Source organism: Dendrobates tinctorius, unplaced genomic scaffold (assembly GCF_039654945.1).
Source record: "Dendrobates tinctorius isolate UK_male_01 unplaced genomic scaffold, ASM3965494v1 ptg000093l, whole genome shotgun sequence".
Lineage (NCBI taxonomy): Eukaryota > Metazoa > Chordata > Amphibia > Anura > Dendrobatidae > Dendrobates > Dendrobates tinctorius.
The window spans coordinates 23010067-23034435 of NW_027361761.1; the positions used below are offsets into that span (position 1 = coordinate 23010067).

General features: G+C 42.9%; 1 protein-coding gene across 2 annotated transcripts in view; it reads left to right on the forward strand.

The window, feature by feature from the left end:
* MEP1A (meprin A subunit alpha) overlaps nt 1-24369 on the forward strand; it is a 71639-nt gene that overhangs the window by 27339 nt on the left and 19931 nt on the right. The window contains exons 9-14 of one of the 2 annotated variants that reach the window (XM_073586574.1): nt 1015-1164; nt 2031-2246; nt 2328-2801; nt 4104-4274; nt 7372-7576; nt 13157-13393. In XM_073586574.1, the coding sequence (XP_073442675.1) occupies nt 1015-1164; nt 2031-2246; nt 2328-2801; nt 4104-4274; nt 7372-7576; nt 13157-13304 (1364 nt within the window). In that variant the 3' untranslated portion in view covers nt 13305-13393. Of the gene's footprint in view, nt 1-1014; nt 1165-2030; nt 2247-2327; nt 2802-4103; nt 4275-7371; nt 7577-13156; nt 13394-24369 lie in introns of those variants that run through there. The other variant, XM_073586575.1, reaches the window with a different exon arrangement.

The following is a 24369-nucleotide window of genomic DNA, read 5'->3' on the forward strand; positions in this document are numbered from 1 at the left end:
AGGCTCCGCACCTGTCGCCGCACGCGTACCTTAACGCCCTTGCTCACCCTGACCCTAAACCCTCACTAGGGAATGGGTCGGTGCGGAGACTAATCCCACCACTGCACTAATAACACACATGAGGAAAGAGACAATACAGGGGAAACACCACTTAGCTTTGCTCTGCTGCGTGCGCTCCCAGCAACAGAGCCCACCACCTGCGTGCATCTTCTCCTCCACCTGGATCCATCACCATAACCGGATCCTTCACCTTAGTGCAGCCTTGGAGCCAAGTCCACCACCAGTCGCAGCTGCTCAGCAACAGAGTCCCAAGGATGAGTTCAGCCTCTGACACGAAGTCAAGCATGCTTGAGTCCAGCTCAGCGGCCAAGTCCCACATGGTGAGTGCCACTCTCCATAGTAGCCACTCCACCAGACCATGCAGACACTTCCCGCTGACTCCATCACTGCGACCCCACCACGCCATGCCAGCCCTTCTTCCAGACACCATCGCTGACACTCTTCCCCCCTGGCTGAGCTGCGCAGGACTCCTCTTCAGCTCCATCCTTCCTCCAGGCTCTCCAACTCAGAGTGAAACCAATCTCCCAATATCACAGGCAGTGATTGCACACCCCTAGCACACCTTTATAGGGTGTCACACCTGATACATGATTAAGTGCACAAAAACCTAAAGTGCAATATCAAAACCACCACCGGGGACAGTCAAGACACCTTGGAACTTTCCAAAGTAAAAAAAGATCACCCAGTGCAATTTAAAACTGTCAGATCATGACACCTCCTGATCATGGCTAATGATTGACCTTTGACAACATTGTATGGTACAGGGTTCCACGTCTCACTGCTCTTACAGTAAAGAAACCCGTTGGCCTCATATTGAAGGGTTGACTAGGTTAGGAGGCAAAATGGCTCACCAAAATTAAATGTTCAGTTTAATGAATACAACAATTGTCCCGCCATTGGATGCATTTTTTTGAATATCATTAGCTTTAGCTGATTTCAGTGTTTCTTTCACAGCCGCTCCGCTCATACTTCTGGATCAGTGTACCTTCGAGTTTATTAACATTTGTGGAATGGTGCAATCAACCACCGATGATGCGGACTGGAGCCACGAGTTGGGTTCTTCGGGTTCATTTAGTGATCATACTCTAAATGGTCGATGCAGAGGTATGATATTCCAATTGCTGAGTCTTCCATAATCAGGAGGTCAACCTGTATGTAAAAGCCACGTGTCTTGACTTTATCAGCAGGTGTAAACACAAGTTGTGCACTTATTGCTCATGTCAAGGGTCAATTACCTTGTTTACTGCTGAGATAATTAAAGGAAAAATGCAGAACATTAATTTTTACCGCTTCTTGACTATGGACGCAACATACTGTACATGAAAGCTTTGACAGAGTATGGGGAAATCTAGAGGCAAATATCGAATAGGAAACCATGTGATATAAATTAGCATTGAGCCGTGCAGAGCGAGAGCTGCACTGTGCAGTCGCTCTCCTCTCTGGACCATGGAGAAGCCACCATATGAGTTATGAAAGGTTTTTTCTGAGGATGGGGACAAACCCAAAACCGGATTCAGAAGACTAAAATTATCCAGTGTCTAAAACTATACTCATCATATAGGCCACTCCTTAAATATTTGTTTCCATCCAATGGGGTCTGATTGACGAGACCACCACCGGTCTACATAATCGGCTATGACATGCTACGTTATTCGTGTGCTCAGCGATGTCATAGTATTCTAACAGTGAAGGTTCAGAGATCCATTCTTCATTCAAGGTTCAGAGATCCATTCTTGTGATCGTTGGATGCCCCAGCAATTGGACGGTCAGGAATATCCTTGTGGACTACCCCTTTAATCCACATTGTTTAAAAAGACCTATGTACTACATCAGCAAAGGACCAACTTGACCCCTAGAATCAGCAAAACAATGAAACTGAGTCTTATAGTACTGGGTGGTATCCCTACACATACAGTATAACATAGTTTTATTTTATTCATTATTTTTTTATTTATTAATTTTTTTTACAGATTCAGGTTATTTTATGTACTTTAATACCGACACTGGACCCATTGACCGCACCGCAGTCCTGGAGTCCCGCATTCTGTATCCTAAAAGAACGGAACAGTGTCTGCAGTTTTTTTACCGGATGGATGGAAGCCCCCAGGATAAACTGACCATCTGGCTCCGCTTAGATGACGGCACTGGAGAAGTTAGAAGGTTGAAGAAAATCCACACGATTTCTGGTAAAGTATTATTTATGGATGAATTAGGTGGAGTTGGTTGTGGTCTGATGAATTAATGATCGTATTTGTGTCCCACTCCAGGTGGTGATGACCATAACTGGAAGATCGCGCATGTGACCCTAAACGCAAATGTAAAATTCCGCTACTTGTTCCAAGGTGTTCAAGGCGATAATACAACCACAAGTGGCGGTATTTTTATTGATGACATCACACTATCAGAACTCCCCTGTCCCAATGCCGTGTGGACCATCAGAAACTACAGCCAGGTCCTTACTGACACTGTCAAAGGACAACGGCTTGTCAGTCCTTGTTTCACTAGCCCTGAAGGCTACAGCTATGGAATTGGTCTGTATCCCCATGGGCAACCCGCATCCACTTACACCGGGTACACCGGAATATCATTCCACCTGTGCAGTGGGGAAGATGATGCAGTTTTACATTGGCCGGTGTTAAACCATCAGGCTATTATAACAGTCTTGGATCAAGATCCAGATATCCGTCTAAGGATGTCTTCTAGCCGAAGCTTCACAACATTAGCAGATCAGATAATATCTCGTAAGTATAGTGCATTGCAAACTGGACATATTCTCCGATGCTACAAAATTATAGTCAGTGTTGCATTTGTAATCTAATGCTGTTACTGTAAAGAATCCTTTTATGGTTCAGTGATGAATCCTATTGTGGTTTATTCCTACTGTATCTAAACAAAAGAACCTTGGTCTTTAAACTGGCAAATCTTTTTATCTTTGACAATTGATAAAATTTGCACAGTATTTAGGTCACCCATAAAGTTAAACTACTTAAACCCTCCTAATACTGCAACCAGTCCATTCCACTAATTCATAATGTCACAAGTCTCTCCACCTAATACAGCTCCCCATATAATTTATATCATTTTGGGCCTTAATCTATGCAGTTTATATCTGTGCATCTGAATCCTTTTTTAATCCTTTACAGCAGATTCCTGGCATTGGTTCTACAAATTAGTTTATAATCTACTGAGTTCATTTTCTTGTTTGCTTCCCTAAATTTTATCCAACTTTAAGGAATTGTCCAATTTATAAAACATATTCTAATATAGCTAATCAGTGAATCCGACGTTAAAGTGGTTTTCTAAGCTTTATTCTTCAGGAGCGCATCGCTCCCTAGCCTCCTGATCCTTGCTTGCCGGGGAGCTGTTCGCTTCTGATTGAGAGTTCGTAGCAGCAGCTTGGTTGAGTTTCTAGTTCGAGTTGTGCTCTCTCTGATACTGCAAGTAGGGTCACTGAAGCTGTCTGGATCCAGCGATCTGGCCAGCTTCAGAGCAACACTTGCTAAGGTAAAGAGCTTGTAAGTGCTGCACTCCTTGCCTAGGAGACCGGCCTATTCAGAATAACGGCAGAGGTGGCCGGCAACATAGCCAACTAGCTACTATAATAATAAAAATCCCTCCAAACATTATTTTTAATAAGAGGTAATTTACAAAGTTGTTTGTTTTTTCAAGAACTTTGAAATTTTAACCATTTATAGAGAAGCTTCTTTAGTAGAGCGCATCCACTATTCAGCATTCTCATGTCGTGGCCAGAATAGAGAGCGATTACCAAAAATGATTATATTGTTTTGGAGGACCTGTCCTATCATGCCTTACAAAGCCACCTTATTGATATGGATGAACACTGTGTAATGCTTAATATTTCCTGTGGGGGCACTGCAGGGAAATTTAACACTTATTACTAGGTCCTTCACAGATCACAGCTGATCGCTACGGATCTTTCGTGAAATGATGGCTGAAGTTTCGTTGATATTTGCAAATGTGACAAATAAACCTTCTACAATGGCAAGTCTTCTCTGACCGCTCACTTATTTCCTTCTCAATAGCATCGAACATTTCCCGATGGGAGAGACCTTCCATTATTGGCACTTGGGATTCGTCCTGCAACTGCTTCAGGACCACAGACTATGGCTGGTATACGTTCATCACGCACTCCAATTTACGTCGCAGGAGTTTTCTGAAAAATGATGACCTGATCGTGTTTGTGGAGTTTGTGGGTACGTGAAAACATTCTATATTATCTGAGAAGTGAATCAGTATAAAATATAACTAATGTGTACTAATGTTACTAGAAAAAGGGTATCCAAGATGTGCCATCCTCTAGATTACTATGGACAAAGCAGTAAGTGTAGTATTCTCTTATCGCCTTCCCAGGGGCGGACACTGACAGCTTGGGGCCCCTATGCAAGAAATGTGTCTGGGCCCCCCTCCTTTCATGACGTCAAAGCTACGTGTGTGTGTGTGTGTGTGTGTGTGTGTGTGTGTGTATATATATATATATATATTATATAGCCACACACACATACATGATTATATTTTACATAGTCTCCTTTATTATGTATATTGCTGTCCCTTACACAGTGCCCTCTCTTGTTATGTATATTGCTGTCCCTTACACAGTGCCCTCTCTTGTTATGTATATTGCTGTCCCTTACACAGTGCCCTCTCTTGTTATGTATATTGCTGTCCCTTACACAGTGCCCTCTCTTGTTATGTAGAGCACTGTACCTTACATATTGGATTATATAGAGCCCTGTTTTTTATTACACACCGTCCTGTCTTGTTAGCTGGATAATGCAATGATGGCTGATGAAGCATGGGAAAGCTTCTTTTCTAATAGAGAAGCTGATGGACTGGTAGTTTGGTCACCGGCTCCTCGATCAGCAGTCATTTTATATCTAAAAAAGAGAGGGGACTATGTAATAAAAGAGGGCGCTGTGAATAACAAAATTAACAAGAATGCACTATGTAAGAGACAGCACTGTACATAACAGCAGAGGAAGCTGTATAATAAGGGACGGCACCATATATAGCTAGAGAGGATGATACGTAATAAGGGATGGTGTTACACATAATAAAAGAGGAAACTATGTAACTAAGGATGGTGTTAGACAGAATTAGTGAGTACATTATATACTACAGTAAGGGACTGTGTTAGACATAATAAGCGATAATAATGTCTTCCTCCACCGCCTCCTGTTCCTAAGGCCCCCTTCCTCCCATCCCAATCCCCCACACCCCTCATTGCCCTCCTCCCCTCGCATCCCATTATTGTCCTCTCCCCCACCCCATTATTGCCCTCTTCACCACCTCTATCATTTTCTTCTCCCCTACCACTATCTTTGCTTTCTCCCCAAACCACCCCCATCTTTGCCCACTCCACCACCTCCATCATTTCCTCCTCCTCCACCCCCCCATTATTGCTTTTTCCACCACCACCATCATTACATTCTCCCCCACCACCCCATCATTTCTTTTTCCCCCCACCACCCCATCATTACCCTCTCCATCACCCCATCATTGCATTCTCCCCATCACTCCCATCATTGCCTTCTATCATTCCCTTCTCCCCATCACTGCCTTCTCCCCATCACCCCCATCATGGCCTTCTCCCATCACCCCATCATGCCCTTCTCCCCATGTCCCCATTATATCATTGCCTTCTCCTCCAGGGCCAGACTTCACCTACACACACACAGACATACACATACATACACACATACATACACACACAGCAGTGCCTCTCACCTGTCACACACTGTTTCTCCCTTTCATCCTTTGACAAAACCATATAAGAGCTTTTTTTTGCAGGATGAGCTGTAATTTTGATTGACACCATTGTATTTACCATTTAATATACTGAAAAATAAGAAAAAAAATATGTGGGACGACTATAGACTGCACTGATAAAACCAATTTTGGAGTGCATATAACTTTTCATTTGCCTTTTATTCATTTTTTTTAGGGCAGCAAAGTGACAATTAACAGTAAAACTGGATTTTTAGATACCAAATTTGTTTTGTCTTATAAATGCAATGGTAAATTGGGGGTGATTTGAACTTTTATGGTTTTTGTAATTTTTTTAAAATAATGTTTTCAATATTTTTTTTTTCATTTTTTAACCCATCTAATGAAGTTTTACCTGTAGACATTTGATGGATTTTATAACATTGCAATACTTTATAGAATCCAAGATTCCGAGGCGCCAGCGAAAATGGGGATAAAACATAACCTTTATTCCATACTTAAAAATCACATGGTGAAATGCAATTGAGGTAGACGAGTAAAGTAAAGTTTCGGCCAAGAAGGGCCTTTTTCAAGCCAGAAGTACAATAAAAATTACAGCCATTGCAATACTTTATTACAGCAATGAATTGCAAAATTAACACTCTCTAATAAAGAGGTTACTGTGGTACGGACACATTGATGGGGGCATATGTGGCTTATACAGGGTGATGGTGGTAATTGTTGTGTGTACAAAGTGATGATGGCATCAGGGGGTTGTTTACAGTGATGGAGGTTACGATGGGTTGTACATGGTGATGGAAGCATCAGTGGTTTGTACACAGTGATGTGGCATCTGTGGCTTGTATACAGTGATGGTGATATTTGCAGCATGTACATGGAGTTGGTGGCATCCGTAGCTTATATGAGGGTGGCATCTGTGGTATGTACATGGTGATGGTGGCATTTGTCGCTTATATGCAATGATCGTGGCATCTGTGGTATGTGCATGGTGATGGTGGCATCTGTAGCTTATATGCAATGATGGTGGCATATGTGGCTTGCAAACATAGATGGTGGCATCTGTGGCTTGTGCACAGTGATGGAGACATCTGTAACATAGTAACATAGTTACTAAGGTTGAAGGAAGACTTTAAGTCCATCTAGTTCAACCCATATCCTATCCTAACTGGTTTGTACTCAGAGATGGTGGCATCTATGACATGTATACAATTATAGTGGCATCTTAGGCTTTTACATTGTGATGGTGACATCTGTGGTATGTACATGGTGATGGTGGCATCTGTGGTATGTACATGGTGATGGTGGCATCGGGCTTATATGCAATGATGGTGGCATATGTGGCTTAGAAACAATGATGTGGCACCTTTGGCTTGTGCACAGTGATGGAGAAATCTGTGGCTTGTACTCATAGTTGGTGGCATTACGTGTTCATAGTGGTATCTTAGGCTTTTACACTGTGATGGTGGCAACTGTCTCTGATGAGTAAATGTGAGTTCTACTAAAACAAAGTGCATCTGAGTAGTGGGTGGTTTATGTTACTAAGTATAATTCCATTCTGTTCTACAGATCTCACCCACCTTTTAAAGACAGAAGTTCCCATCCAACCTTCTTCACATTGGGCAGAGGAGGAGGAGATAAATGGGAGGCAGAAGCGTTCTTTGGAGAACCCCTGGGATGCCTACAAAGTCCAACCAATGGCCACCCAATGTGATGACAGCCTGTGTCTGAACGGAGGAGTCTGTGTGATGGAGGGAAGCAGAGCAAGCTGCAGGTACAATATATCAAGGATGTAGCATGTAAAAGGCATAAACTTACCATACTTATAGATTGATATAGCCATCAATGCCAGTAGCATGGAACTCAATGGTGATGTCTCTGCACGCAAAATTCTCAAATTAAATAAACTGTGGAACTTACAAAGTAAAAACTCCTTATTTGGGGTCTTGTATCTATTTCCCAGAAAGATAGAAAGTGAACAACCAAAAAACAAGGGTATTACAGTTGAACAAAAAGGGTCATAGGCTCCTTAGTAGCCTCAATAGTTCTGATAATAATGATTTGCTGAAGGCTCATTCTGATCATGGAGTCTTGGAGACAGGGGCGTAACTAGAACTGATTGGGCCCCATAGCAAACTTTTAAACGGGGCCCCCTCAAAGACACACCCCCTTCAAGACACACCCCCTTCTAGATGCACCCTCTTACCGATAATGCATACTAGAGTTGGCTGAGTGGCTGGCCTGGCATTAATTATGCTGAGACAGTGAGGGCTGCCTGCCTTCCTCCGCGCAAACCAACCTCCAGGAACTACATTTCCCAGAGGTCCATGTGGCAGGCAGCTCTGCAAAGAGCTAATAGAAGGCAGGGAAGGGGCGGGACTGAACTAGTCTGAAGCAATACACTGGCTGCAGGCAGGGAGGCGGGCCCAATATGTGCTTCGCTCCGCACAGCAGACACAGAAATGCAACGTAGGCTGAGAAATCATAGTGTACATTTTTTTCCACCGGGGCCCTGGATCCCCTACACTACACACACCGGGCCGGCGGGCCCCCAAGACAGCATTGGCCACAGCAACCGCCGGAGCGCCGCAGTAATGTACCGTATATACTCGTTTATAAGCCGACCCGTGTATAAGCCGACCCCCCTAATTTTGTCACAAAAAACTGGGAAAACTTACTGACTCACGTATAAGCCTAGGGTGGAAAATGCCGAAGCTACTGGTAAATATTAAAAATAAAATGGGCCCCATAAGATGCTCCATAAAGTTCATGATGGGTTTCATAAGATGCTCCATACAAAAATATGCCTAATAATGCTGCACAGTGAATAATGGTGGCCCTATAACATGCTCCATAATAACATATGCCCCATATAATGCTGCAGTGATTGGTGCCCCTTGTAATTCTGCACAGTGATTGTTGGCCCCTTGTAATGCTGCACAGTGATTGGTGGCCCCTTGTAATGCTGCACAGTCATTAGTGGCCCCTTGTAATGCTGCACAGTGATTGGTGGCCCCTTGTAGTGCTGCAGTGATTATTGGCGCCTTGTAATGCTGCAGTGATTAGTGGCCCCTTGAAATGATGCACAGTGATTGGTGGCCCCTTGTAATGCTGCACAGTGATTAGTGGCCCATTGTAATGCTGCACAGTGATTACTAGCCCCTTGTAATGCTGCACAGTGATTAGTGGCCCCTTGTAATGCTGCACAGTGATTAGTGGCCCCTTGTAATGCTGCACAGTGATTAGTGGCCCCTTGTAGTGCTGCACAGTGATTGGTGGCCCCTTGTAATGCTGCACAGTGAATAGTGGCCCCTTATAATGCTGCACAGTGATTAGTGGCCCCTTGTAATGCTGCACAGTGATTAGTGGCCCTTGTAATGCTGCATTGATTAGTGGCCCCTTGTAATGCTGCACAGTGATTGGTGGCCCCTTGTAATGCTGCACAGTGATTATTGGCCCCTTGTAATGCTGCAGTGATTAGTGGCCCCTTGTAATGCTGCACAGTGATTAGTGGCCCCTTGTAATGCTGCAGTGATTAGTGGCCCCTTGTAATGCTGCACAGTGATTGGTGGCCCCTTGTAATGCTGCACAGTGATTAGTGGCCCCTTGTAATGCTGCACAGTGATTAGTGGCCCCTTGTAATGCTGCACAGTGATTAGTGGCCCCTTGTAATGCTGCACAGTGATTAGTGGCCCCTTGTAATGCTGCACAGTGATTATTAGCCCCTTGTAAGCAGCAGTGATTGGTGGCCCCTTATAATGCTGCACAGTGATTAGTGGCCCCTTGTAATGCTGCACAGTGATTAGTGGCCCCTTGTAATGCTGCACAGTGATTACTGGCCCCTTGTAATGCTGCACAGTGATTAGTGGCCCCTTGTAATGCTGCTGCCGCTGTCTCAATTAAAGAAAAAAAAAAACCTATATACTCACCTCGTCTCTGCTGCTGCTGCAGCTGCTGCTCCTCAGCGTTGCCGGCCCTGCACAGTGACTGTTCAGGCAGTGGGCGCCTGCTAACTATGTCATGGCACCCTCTGACCTGAACGTCACTGCCAGAGGAAGCAAGACAGCAGAGCGATGCGCAGCGGTGGAACGGGGGACAGGTGAATATGGCTCCCTCCGTTATACTCGCCTCTGCTGCAGGCTGCATGTCTCTTGCAAGCTTCCCCCCCTGTGCTTATTCCATCTCAGCGCTGTTCTTCCTGCTTTCAGTGTCCATGTGGTGCCGCTCATTACATATGCACATATGTAATGAGCCGCTCATTACATATGCACATATGTAATGAGTGGCCGCTGAAAGCAGGACGAACAGTGTTGAGAAGATGGAATAAGCACCGGGGGGGGGGGGAGGCTGCAAGAGACATGCAGGAGAGGTGAGTATGTACTTAATTGCACTACCCGGGTAGCGCCGATCGGAGCAGGGGACCCTATATAGGCCGGGCCCCAAAGCAACCGTTTCGGCTGCTACTCCGGTAGTTACGCCAGTGCTTGGAGACTGATGAGATACCCAAAGTCCTGAATATTGGAAAGCAAAATGGTTGGACTTAGGCAAAGTTAGTCACTTTGGAAGAGAGTGGATGTTCCCTGGTAAAGGTTTAAACTCTGCGATTTGGGATTCAGATATTGGTAATTGTATGCAGGTAGTCAGTACACATCTCCAGGGTCCCAGTACAGTTAACAGAAAACTCTACAGCATCAGACTGTCCCACCTGAGTAATAGAATATCTTCTGTGAACAGAATACTATGTCCCTAATATTAGGACCAAAAAGATTGAGCTGTTTGTAATGAGGTGATTTCCAAATAACCTCATGGACTTTTTATGATGTGCCCTCATCAAATTTTCCATTGGTGGGAACCAAAGAACTTCAGGCGAAGGTTGAAATTTTAAATTGGAGTTTCCCTGTCTAAATATTCACCAGTGAGTCCATCAGATTTGCTAATAAGTAATTTTTGGGCTAGTCTTATCCTCACAAGTCATCACCAAGATGGAGAGTATGTGGCATTACTTGGTTTCCTTAATATTGCCAAGACCTAGAGGTGGAGAGAAGGTGGCAGTTCGTTAGATGAATGTCTTTTGCCACTTCTGATTATGGCGAGATCGGACGGACGACCATTCAATCTTTAACCCTGATTGATTTACCCTGATGTAAAATTTTGGGCATTTTGCATTTCAACCTTTAGTTCTTATGGAGATCACATGAATTTAAACTCTTGAGTCGTCTAGAGGATTATCTTTCAGCGGAATGAGCGCGTACGGTCAATTCTGGTAACATTGATGCCTGCATCTCATCCTACATGCATTTCACAACATCATCTGTTCTATACATGTATGTGTGTTATTATTATATTAAGTCATCTAAAAGATATAAAAAGAAATATAACTTTACAAATAATCTTGATGACTAAATATCGTACCATCTTGTATATTTTCCTCCTATATAGACCTATGTGTCTCCATTGTTCCAGACTGGAAAATGTATCCACTGTAATCTGATCCTGCAGTGATATACTCAAAAGAGAAGAATGTGCGCCCTGAAATAAAATGGCACATCCAAAATGTCTTAGATAATTATGTAGAAATTATTATCTTTATTCATGACTAGAGTTGAGCGACTTTGGTCGGATCGGGTTTCGTGAAACCCGAATGAAACAAAATAAGTTTCAGATGAAACTCGTCCGACTAGAGCAAAAAAAGTCGGAGTTTCGTCCGACTTTTATTTCCCATTGACTTGCATTGGGGTCGGGTTTCGGACGAAACTCCGACTTTGTTTTGCTCTAGTCGGACGAGTTTCATCTGAAACTTATTTTGTTTCATTCGGGTTTCACGAAACCCGATCCGACCAAAGTCGCTCAACTCTATTCATGACACATAATTAATATATATATGAACCAAGCATTTAAAAAAAAAAAAATCTAAAAAGTACAACAAAAAACTACATGGAAAACGACGTAGCTATAGCTCACAATAAAGCCAGCATGTTGCAAACATTTTTTTAAAAAAGGCGCTCCATAGTGTACAACTTTTAGAAAGGTCTTAACTGCCCACCGATTCAATTTGCGCAAGTATAGACACAACACTGAAGCACGAGTGTGACATCAGTCAACGGGCTGTTGCTCCACCTGCCGAATCAGACCCCGATCCCCTGAGTTGAGGACACTGCAAACCAAAAAGGCAGGATTCAAAGTAGTGCTGCCCACAAAGACAAAGTAGGCAATATAAAAGTATTTAAAGGGGTTGTCCAAACTTGGCGTTCAAGTCTGCAGATTTGTGAATCCTCATACCGTGCACAGCGCGCGCTGTCAGGATTATCCGCTGTAGGGACCGGGCAGTCAATGTACTGCAAGTTTGCGATATGCATACCTCCAGCTACAGTCTGACTAGACTGTGTTGCATTGACCAAGGTCGCTAACGTTTAGTCGACATATGACCAGGTGTATGCCGGCAACAGAGAATCCTGACAGCGAGTACTGTGCATGCTGTGAGAATCCACAAGTGTGCAATCACATAGAGTGACTGTAGACTTGAACCCCAAGCCTGGACAACCCCTTTGATACATAGAAGCACGCAACGTATTTCAGAGCTGGAGTAGTATTCCTGAGGAAGGAGCTAGTCCAGCTCTCAAATGCGTCGTAAGTTTCTATCTTTTAAACTTTTTTTAATGACCTATTTTAGGCTTCTGGGCGACGGTTCTTTGAATCCTGACTTTTTGATGAGCATTGTGTTCTCAACGCCATCATGGTAAAACATAGACCAATACAACAAACGGAACAGCAGCATTTTCACACAGAGTTATCCTACGACCCATAATTCATCCTAATTATAAATACTAAAACAAATAGCAAAGAAAATGAATAAAGAAATATTAGAAAAATACTACAATAAAGGAGCGGTCAGGGTGTGTAATATAGGATAGTAATACAGTTTGACCACAGATGAAGTTCCAAAACAAGAAGTCCATGTGGGTCAGTTAATTCCTTTGGTCATTGCTGGTGGAGGCCAGCTTCCTCGGAGGGTGGAGACCGATATCGCTGTGATGTGTGCCTCTCTTCCATCTTCCCCCTAGGTTTTACTAGTGTATAAGGGGGCAGATGGATATGTATGTGACTGCAGGACCAGACTACGCAGGATATGTTTGTAGTCTGTTACCGTGGAGGGGTCCAACAGTTCTGCTTAGGAACAGTAGAAGCAAAACAAAAAATATTTGTAAAGTTACTTTTTTTATTGTAGATTACGGTACTTAAAATAATAATAATAATAATAATAAAAAAAAGTTGCAAAATGAACTGCGAATTTCACAATTCTTGGAAGCAGCTCTCTTTTTCTCATGTAGTATGTTAATTTTTATTTATACTGTAGGTGCGCTTCCAGCCAGGCCTTCATGTATTTTGGAGAACGTTGTGAATCTGCACAGTTACACGGAAACGTTATTGGGATGATGATCGGAGGAGTAGCCGGGACCATCGCTATGACTGTAGCGGTCCTTGCCATAATCAGCAGAAAATAAATGCTGTGTATGTGGGAAAATAAAGATCTCTTTATACCCACACGAGTGTCTTCCTCTGTATGTAAATAAAGGAATCTTCCATTAATGTATCACCTATGTAATATATTCTGCTATGAGATGCTGCACCTAAAAAGCTGGAATCTTTTATAATCTATTTGTAGGTCTACAGAGCTTTTTTTAGGCTAAAAATGGCAATAAAGCTGTGCCAGACCAGGTCAATGTGTTATATGGTTCCCCATTCTTTTAACTGGATGGATATGTGACAGCAGCTGAACTGATAATGTAGATGTCATGATCCAGTCCAGAGTTTGTTTTCTGCTGTCTTCTCTTTGGACTGGTCATGTGGGGGTTAATCCCCTCTGCTTCGTTCTGGAGCAGGCAGGGCTATTTCAGTCCTCTGCAGCCTGAGGGCCAGCGTCAGCTATACAGCAAGCTTCCATGCTAGTGGATCACCCCCAGGGCTGTGAGGTGACTCGGTACCTGGCTGGTGTCTTAAAGGGATGTGTCGTGGTAGCAGTGACCCAGTCCATGGCCCTGGGTGTCCATATAAAATAGGTGGAATGGAATAAAGTTTATAGGTAGATAATTCGTGACGCCACTTGTGGTACTCGGCAATGAAGGTGTTAAGCCGACGCTGCAGTGCAGATCCTCTTGGACAGATGGTAGGAGGCAGCAAAGATGGAATAGCTCCCCACAGGTAGAGCTGTAGTCCCAGGGCAGTTATAGTAGATGTTAAGACAGAGGATGTAGTGTTTAGACACAGAGGTGTAGCAGTGCGGAAGAGGTTGCAGGAAGGATTCAAAGAACACGACAGAGTGCAGTTTCTTTTTACCTTTTACTGAAGGTACAGTCCAGAATTCAGATCACAGATGGTACAGGAGTTGGTCAGCCTGGAAGCAACTTAGAGATCTCTCTATGCAGATGGGTTGTGTAGTCTCCTTTCTAGCGCTTATCTGAAGTACTTGTAGTTATGGATTACACTCAAGTTCCTCTTTCTTGCTCTCACTTAGAACTCCACTCGCATGGCAGGCAGCTGTAGCCCTTTCTCTCTGGCTCACACACCTTGCTGCTGTGCCGTCGAGTCTTAGGTGGGAATAAAGTGGTCACAACTTCTTTTCCTCCGGTTTCTGTTGTAGGATCATTATCATATACAGCCTCGGATGCTGGGGTCCGGTCAATTTGCTTCAGCTAGGGGTGAGCTTAACGCTAGCTCCGTCCTCCCCAGCTCGTCTGCCCACGTCTACACTCTTCCCTCTCTCTGCTCAAACTGACTATCTTCCTTTTCCTGACCACAGAGAGCAGCTCCTCAGCAGTTTGGTTCAGATCTCCCTCTGCTGGCCTGGAGTAGGAACTGTGCTGTGTGCTGGATTTACCTGATAGAGACCCTTTCATTGCTTCCAAGCATGACATCACACTCCCTAGGAGGGAGGTAATGCCACTGTGGCGACCGTACTCCTGGGGGCGCCACACTAGTGCCTCTGACCTGTATTCCATTAGTGTTTCTTCTGCTCCTGATTACCTGGACTTGTGTATGACCCGGCTTGATCACTGGACTCTGCTTCTGGCTTTTCTGTTTCTGATACCATGCTTTCCAACAGGCTTTTGACCCTCTGTCTTGTACCCTGACAACGGCTTACATCTTACGTTTCTGATACCACGATCCTGGTAGGTCCTGACTTCTCGCTCGTCCCTGACTACACACTTGCTTTCTGCTTTGGTACTTCTGCTCCTGACAGTTGCTGACTTCGGCTAGTCTGACCACTCTTTCGTTACCTGTGACACCTGTGCTGTTGCTCTGTGTTAGTATGGTGTGTGCAATCTCTCTTCCCTCATCAGCACCCCCTGGTGGAGGTTGCGCTATACTGCACTGCAGCAGCACGTTACAGTAGAATCATCCTGCAACTATAGGGGTTAAAATGGTTATAGCAAATAGGGAGTGGCTAGCTCCCCCACAGAGGATATTGGGAAAGTTAGTATTATTGTGTCTTGACATCCAAGAGTAAGGTGTGTGCTAGAGACTCTACTGTCATTCTGAAATCAGACAAGCTGTATAGACCAGTTCTTCCTGGGAAGTGATTGCTTTAATCAAAGAAGGAGTCAGGACAGCCGAGACACCTTTATTACCTCAAGATATAAGCGAGAGAGCTACAGCACTGGACTCATTCCCTCTCCCCACCCCACTGCATGAGCAAGGTACAGTTCTGCTCAGGTTAAGACACTGTGTGTGAAGAAAAGTTATCTGTGAATAGAATTTTATATATATTGATGAAGCATTGCATGAAGAGAAGTGATTCTGTGTGATGTAAAGAAGCTTGAATAAAACCGCTGTGATCAACTTCAGCTCAGAACTAATATAGATACAACACAATATTGCAAAAGGTTGTGTCTCCACTGGAGCAGATATAGAGCCCACAAATGTGATACACAACCAAAATAATAGAATATATATTTTTTATTATTTCTTATAAAGTATTAAAATCATAACAACAAGAAAAAAGGAAAATCCAGCTGGTGGAGATTATGCAGACAGGTGTCGGTCAAAATATATGCCCACATAAATAAATAAAAAAATATATATTACTGTTAAATTCATATTAGATCCAGGAAAAATATTAATAATAGATTTTTTTATAATCTCTCTCTCTCTATTCCGCATGAAATCCGCAAGCGTTTTGCCCTGCGTTTTCTCCCAAGACATGAGGATTTTGTGCAGAAAACTCCGCAGACTAATCTGCAACGTGTGCGCATACCCTAATAATGTCCCCTCCATGCCACTACAGAATAATAATGCCCCCATCTATACCTAATAATAATATTGCAGCTCAAAGTGTGAAAGGGACTCATAATAATATGGGTTTACCACTAGATACATGGGGGAAGGGGGTTAAAGGGAATCTGTCACCTATTTTTTGGCATATAAGATGCGGCCACCTCCATCAGGGGCTTATCTATAGCATTCTGTAATGCTGTAGATAAGCCCCCAGTGTAAACTGAAAGATAAGAAAATTAGTTATATTGTACTCACCGGGGGGTGGTCCGGTCTGGGTCCAGTGTCTCCCACCTTCTAGCGATGAAGTCCTCTTCTTTGCTTCCCGCTGCAGCTCCGGCGCAAGCGTACAGCTCTGACCTGTTGAGGGTAGAGTCCTGCAGTGCGCAGGTGCCAGACCTCTCTGACCTTTCCCGGCTTCTGCGCACTGCAGTACTCTGCCCTCAACAGGGCAGAGCAGTGCGCTTGCGCCGGAGCCGCGACGGAAAGCAAAGAAGAGGATGTCATCGCTAGAAGATGGGAGGCGCCGGACCTGGACTGCGACACCCATCGGACCCGGACCGGACCGCCCCTGGGTGAGTATGATCTAACTTGTTTCTCTTATCTTTCAGGTTACATCTGGGCTTATCTACAGCATTACGGTATGCTGTAGATAAGCCCCTGATGGCTGTGGCCGCATCTTATAGGCCAAAAATGAGGTGACAAATTCCCTTTAAAGGGAGGCTTTAATACAGAGCCTCTTTAAGGGTTGCTAGGCAATTTCCTTATAAGAAAAAAACCCAAAGGTATAAACTGGGATATAAATTGGTGTGCATGCAGCGTGTAAGCGCATGTTCACACCGGCCACTAAACATTTTGCTTCCATCCATCACTTAAACATTAAAAAACAAAACTGTAACTGTTTGGTATCACGGAAATCTTAGTGACCTGTAGAATCATATTATCAGCCCAGGTCAGGTTTAGCTGATAATGAACGCTGTTATGCACTTTTATCACAATTTTGCCTCAATTGGATTTTTTCCCCTGCTTTCCAATACACCATTTGATAAAATATATGGTGTCATTCTGAAGTACAACTCATCCCGCAAAAAGCAAAACCTCACATGGCTGTGTTGACAGGAAAAGGTAATGGCTCTTAGAAAATGAGGTGGAGCGAGAGTGCAAAAGAGCAAACACGGAAAATATTCCAGCCGTGAACGGTGAATACTTCATTATTACAACTCTTTGCACAGCTTTATACTGTTTTTGACTTCATTGTATGATTGGTTCATCCACATTGCTGTTTTTCGGATTCATCTGTATATTTTCTGTACACATCTGATAGTGGGTGTTACCAATTTGTGAACAGTTTTAGAACCACAAAGATCAGAACCGCGTTGTCCGGTAGAAGTGCGTTTTGCTGCCGACACTTGTACATTTTTAATGCGCTGACTTTTACGGAAGAAAACGAGCGCTGGCTTGTATTTCGGATGACTGTATTGTTCACAGAGTGAAACCGCCGAGCACCAAGCAGGTGAGATGATTGGTATTTCACATTCACTCGTCATATGGAAAGTGAGGTTCATGAACTAATATTTGCCGTGTTGGCCGAGATCGCAGCATTTCCATAAACTAACATCCAGCTCTACAGGGAATGAGGTCTGATTTGCTTTACGTCCGGTAAAACTAAAGCAAATTTACTTTATACAGTGGGAAGGAAAGTAAATCCTCAGTGTCACATATTATATGTACATTCTGTCCAGCCACAACACTAGAGAGGTGAGGATAACAGTGGTTAATAAAGATAAAGAACATCTACAGCTCTGGCAAAAATTAAGAGACCACTGCAAAATTTTCAGTTTGTCTGATTTTTCTCTTTATAGGTATATTTTTGAGTAAAATGTAAATTGCTCTTTTATTCTATAAACTACTGACAACATGTCTTCGAATTTTCAAGCACTAAATTTTGTATTTATTTTCAGAAAATAAGAAATGGTCAAAATAACAAAATAATGCAGTGCTTGCAGACCTCAAATAATGCAAAGAAAACAAGTTCATAATTATTTAGAAACAACAATACTAATGTTTTAACTCAGGAAGAGTTCGGAAATCAATATTTTGTGGAATAACAATGATTTGTAATCACAGCTTTCATGCGTCTTGGCTGCTTTCCACCAGTTTTTCACACTGCTTTTGGGTGACCTTATGCCACTCCTGGTACAAAAATGTACGCAGTTCTTCTTTGTTTGATGGCTTATGACTATCCATCATCCTCTTGATTACATTCCAGAGGTTTTCAATGGGGTTCAGGTCTGGAGATTGGGTTGGCCATAACAGGGATTTGATGTGGTGGTCCTTCATCCACACATTGATTGACCTAGCTGTGTGGCATGGCGCATTGTCCTGCTGGAAAAACCAGTCCTCACAGTTGGGGAACATTGCTTGAGAAGAAGGAATCAACTGTTTTTCCAGGATAACCTTGTATGTGGCTTGATTCATACATCATTCGCAAAGATTAACCTGCCCAATTCCAGCCTTGCTGAAGCATCCCCAGATCATCACCGATCCTCCACCAAATTTCACAGTGGGTGCAAGACAGTGTGGCTTGTACGCCTCTCCAGGTCTCTGTCTGACCATTAGACGACCAGGTGTTGGGCAAAGCTGAAAATTAGACTCATCAGAAAAGATTACCTTACTCCAGTCCTCTATGGTCCATTCCTTATGGTCTTTGGCAAACTTCAGCCTGGCTCTCCTTTACTTCTCAATGATGAAAGGCTTTTTTCTAGCTTTACATGACTTGAGCCCTGCCTCTAGGAGCCTGTTACGAATTGTTCTTGCCGTGCACTTCACCCCAGCTGCCGTTTGCCATTCCTTTCTTAGGTCACTTGATGTCATCCTGTGGTTGCTGAATGACATTCAAATAAGATGACGGTCTTTGGATAGTTGTTTTTGCCCTCTGCCGGTCTGTAGCTTTGTTGTCCCCAATGTTTGCTGCTTGACCTCGTTGTAATGGACTGCCGTCTTAGGGTGGTTTCACATTTGGGCTTCCAGCAGCAGCGTCAGCCTGCGCACGGCCGCCGCTAAGCCCCGCCCCCTGCCGCGCCTCCTCCGGTAGCGCCACCTAGGGGCGCATGACGCTGCATGCAACCTGCGTCCCCTATCTTTAGCACTGGGGACGCAGGCCGTGCGCAGGTATGTTGCAATTTGGTGCGCTCAGCTCACCATCAAAAGGACGCATTCGCCACCAAACGCATACCTGCGCACGGCCTGCATCCCCAGTGCTAAAGATAGGGGACGCAGGTCGCATGCAGCATCATGCGCCCCTAGGCGGAGCTACCGGAGGAGGCACGGCAGGGGCGGGGCTTAGCGGCGGCCGTGCGCAGGCCGACGCTGCTGCTGGAAACGCAAATGTGAAACCACCCTTAGAAATTTTAAGAATGGAGGCAACATGACGCTCCTTGTATCCCTCTGCTAGTAAAGCCAGAATTGAGCCCTTCTTTTCCTCACTCAAGCCTTTTCTTTTCAACTCCTTTGGCATGGTTAAACGTTAATTTTTCATTCCTATTACTTTTGGGATATTACTAGCACTTGTTTTGCCATCCAGCTTGTCCTATTGCAAGAGGATTGTGAACACCACAGCAGGGTTTTTTTATACTTTCCTTCGTTAAATAAGATTTGGTTCAGGTGATCACCTAATTAGAAGCACATTAAGTAGAATGAGGTGGACTCTGGATGGAATTCAACTGACACTGGAATGGAATGGCTGCCAGACATGGAGAGAAGCTGATTTTTATAAAACTGTGGAGTGGTCTCTTAATTTTGCCAGAGCTGTATATGTGATAAGATAGACAGATAGATAATAGATAGATGATCGATAGAAGATATATAGATAGATGATCGATAATAGATAGATGATACATAGATATATATAGAGAGATGATAGATATTCAGATAGATACAGTGAAGGAAATAAGTATTTGATCCCTTGCTGATTTTGTAAGATTGCCCACTGACAAAGACATGAACAATCTATAATGTTAAGGGTAGGTTAATTTTAACATTGAGAGATAGAATATCAAAAATAAAATCCAGAAAATCACATTGTACAAATTATATAAATTTATTTTCATTTTTCAGTGAGAAATAAGTATTTGATCCCTCTGGCAAACAAGACAATACTTCGTAGCAAAACCCTTGATGGCAAGCACAGCAGTCAGACGTTTTTTGTAGTTGATGATGAGGTTTGCGCACATGTCAGGGGGAATTTTGGTCCACTCCTCTCTACAGATCATCTCTAAATCATTAAGATTTTGAGGCTGTCACTTGGCAACTTGGAGCTTCAACTCCCTCCATAAGTTTTCTATGGGATTAAGGTCTGGAGACTGGCTAGGCCACTCCTGACCTTAATGTGCTTCTTTTTGAGCCACTCCTTTGTTGACTTGGCTGTATGTTTTGGGTCATTATCATGCTGGAAGACCCTGCCATGCCCCATTTTTAATGTCCTGGTGGAGTGAAGGATGTTGTCATTCAGGATTCTACAGTACATGGCTCCATCCATTCTCCCATTGATGCGGTGACATAGTTCTGTGCCCTTAGCAGAGAAACACCCCCAAAACATAATGTTTCCACCTCCATGCTTGACAGTAGGAATGGTGTTCTTTGGGTCATAGGCAGCATTTCTCTTGTTCCAAACACGGCGAGTTGAATTAATGCAAAAGATCTCAATTTTTGTCTCATCTGACCACAGAACCTTCTCTCAATCACTCACAGAATCATCCAGCTGTTCTTTGGCAAACTTGGCCTGCACATGTGCCTTCTTGAGCAGGGGGACCTTGCGGGCACTGCAGGATTTTAAACCTTTACGGCATAAAGTGTTACCAATGGTTTTCTTGGTGACTGTGATCCCAGCTGCCTTGAGATAATTAGCAAGTTCCCCCTGTGTAGTTTTAGGCTGATCTCTCAACTTCCTCATGATCAAGGATTCCCCACGAGGTGAGATTTTGCATGATGCCCCAGATCGATGTCAATTGACAGTCATTTTGTATTTCTTCCATTTTCTTACTATTGCACCAACAGTTGTCTCCTTCTCAGCCAGTGTCTTATGGTTTTATTGCCCATTCCAGCTTTGTGCAGGTCTATGATCTTGTCCCTGACACCCTTTTAAAGCTCTTTGGTCTTGCCCATGTTGTAGAGGTTAGAGCTGGCTGATTGAGTCTGTGGACAGGGGTCTTTTATAAAGGTGACTATGTAAGACAGCTGTCTTTAATGCAGGTAACGAGTTGATTAGGAGCGAAAACTGGTCTGTAGGAGCCAGAACTGTTAATAGTTGGTAGGGGGTCAAATACTTATCACAGCCAGATGCAAAAAAATTTATATAATTTATACAATGTGATTTTCTGGATTTTATTTTTGATATTCTATCTCTCAATGTTAAAATTAACCTACCCTTAAAATTATAGACTGTTAATATCTTTGTCATTGGGTAAAGTTACAAAATCAGCAAGGGATCAAATAATTATTTCCTTCACTGTAATATATAGCATAGATAATAGATAGATAGTAATGCTACTCACTTGGGGCGTGATGAGGTATCACAGGAATCGTTTCTATGTAAAAGTACGGCTGGTTTATTTCAGTCCTCATAAACTGCATCACATTAAAACCTCAAATACAGCCTTTGTCCGGCATAAAGTGAAACAAAGAAAAAAGTCCATACAATACTGTGGGTTTGCAGGTACTCATTGTTTTTTGACCAAAGGGAGCAGAAGTCCCCAACCATGTCAAGGTGACCTTTTAATATGGATGGTCCCTAGCCACTAAATAACTTACTTCTCTATGTTCCAGACCAGCCTCATCTGAATGGGGAGTGATAGATAGAGATGAGATAGATAGAAAGATAGATATATATGAGCTAGATAGATGATAGATAAGTAGATAGATAAGAGATAGATAAATAGAGAATAGATAGATATGAGATAGATAGACGATAGATAGATAACAGATAGATATGAAATGGATAGATGAATAATAGATAGATATGAGATAGATAGACGTGAGATAGGTAGATAGATAAAGAGGAAAAGGAAGGCAGTACTCCATAGACTTTTAGTGAAAAAAATGTGGATTTTATTCAGACCCACATTGCATGGTGACGTTTCGGCTTACACTCAGCCTTTTTCAAACTTGGGGCAAATATTGGATGCTTTGCTGAGGAGGCCTGTGCACCTGCTTATCGGTATTGTGCTGTTTCACTTTTTCTTATCTACAGTATATAGATAGATGCATATTGATATAGATACTGTAGATATGAGATATACAGTATGATCTATAGAGAGATGATTGATAGATAATAAATAGATTAATAGATAGATAAATAATCGATATAAAGATGATAGATTCTAGATGATAGGTAATAGGATAGATAGATAATAGATGATAGATAGATAATAGATAGCTAGATAATAGGTGATAATAGATAGATAGATTATATATACATAGATACAGATAATAGATAAGATAGATATATAATAGATGGATAGATAAATAGAGATGATAGATAACACTGTGCAACAAATTTCAGGGAAGTTCTTGTCCCCTGAGATAATTTTATTGTATCTTATAGATTTTGACATGCTGATCACGAATATGTGCTCCAAAAGTCTGTATCACGGTTTTTAAGAAACAACGGTTTATAGTCTACATTATGACGTCCGAGACACTACATACATGTGCATCGATGTCAGTAGCAAAAGGAATTGTTCAAAAGTGTTTTGCAGACGACTTTTGTTTATAATCCGTGTCAAATGCTTCTCGAATAAGATTCCAGCTATAGTCAGCCAGCATTGATGTACTCCACTTTCCCTGGTACCTTTTCTCCATCAGCACAATGTCTTGGTGAAATCTTTCACCGTGTTCATCGCTAACGGCACCAAGACTGGCTGGAAAAAAAGTCCAAGTGAGAATGTAGAAAATGCATTTCTAGTGACATATTGCATTTCATCAAATGATATGCTGTGAGCATGTTGTCTACGAATTGTTCAAAGTTCGGTGCCCTGCTGTTGCCAAGGAAGTTGAAGGTCACATCTTTAAAGGCTCTACATGCCACTAGTTCAGCACCTTGCAAAAGACCATCAAAGCTATTGTCATTCATTATATCTGAGATCTGTGGGCCTATAAAAATACCATCTTTAATCTTTGCATCACTTATTCTTGGAAATTTCTGTCGCAAGTAAGAAAAGGATTCCGATTCTTTGTTCATTGCTTTGACAAAATACTTCATAAGCCCAAGTTTAATATGCAAAGGAGGGAGAAATATATTTGCTGGATCAACGAGAGGATTATGTTCAACATTCTTCTGTCCAGCAACAAGGTTTTCTCGGAGTAGCCAGTCCTTTCTGAAATAGGGCATTTCTCATGCACGACTGTCCCACTCACAAATAAAACAACAATACTTGGTATATCCAAGCTGCAGTCCATGAAGAAGTGCAACAACTTAATTAATGTGGGTCAACAGTAACTCCATATTCTCATATGTTTCTTTCATGTGTACGGCATGTCCAATAGGTATAGAAGGATAGATATTTCTGTTGTGTAGTAAAACAGCCTTCAGACTTAAAACTGAACAGTCGCCAATGCCATTCCTTCGGGTCATGTTTGCATCCAAGAGGACCAAACAATCCCAAGACGTCGTTGCAAAAGGTTAAACTGTTGACATGGTTGAAAAATTGATTAAGGTCTTCTTGACGACTGTGAAAAACAGAAACTCTTGTTCTTGATAATAAGAGATTCCGTTCTTGCAGCCTTGATCCCAATAATTGTGCCTGCCACTTTGACAATTTCAAATCTCTGACCAAGTCACTCAGATCAGCTTGACTGAACAGGTGGATTAGATGTAGAAGGCTCAAAGTCTGGGTCTGCAGCAGTTTCATTTTCCACTGACATTGTTAGTTCATCTTTGTCGTCCACCATTATCCATACTTTGGGCGGCTTTGGAACATGAAGACTTTCATCGTGTAGCACTGGTCTTATGGCTGAAGGAAGATTAGGATATTCTATTGATTTCATGTTCTTTGCTGAATATCCTGTTACATTTGTAAGGCAGAAGTAGCAATCTGTTACATGATCTCTCTGCTCTCTCCATATCACTGGGACAGCGAATGGCATTGAAGGTCGTGATCCATTCAGCCATGCTCTAAGTATGTCAGTATTGTCTGTTGATTCCTCCCCTGCCCAGGAGATGTGGTATGCTCCGTACACAGTCAGACGAATGATTCACTGCATGGAATTCGCATATGTGCTTGCATATGTGTAGATCAGCGA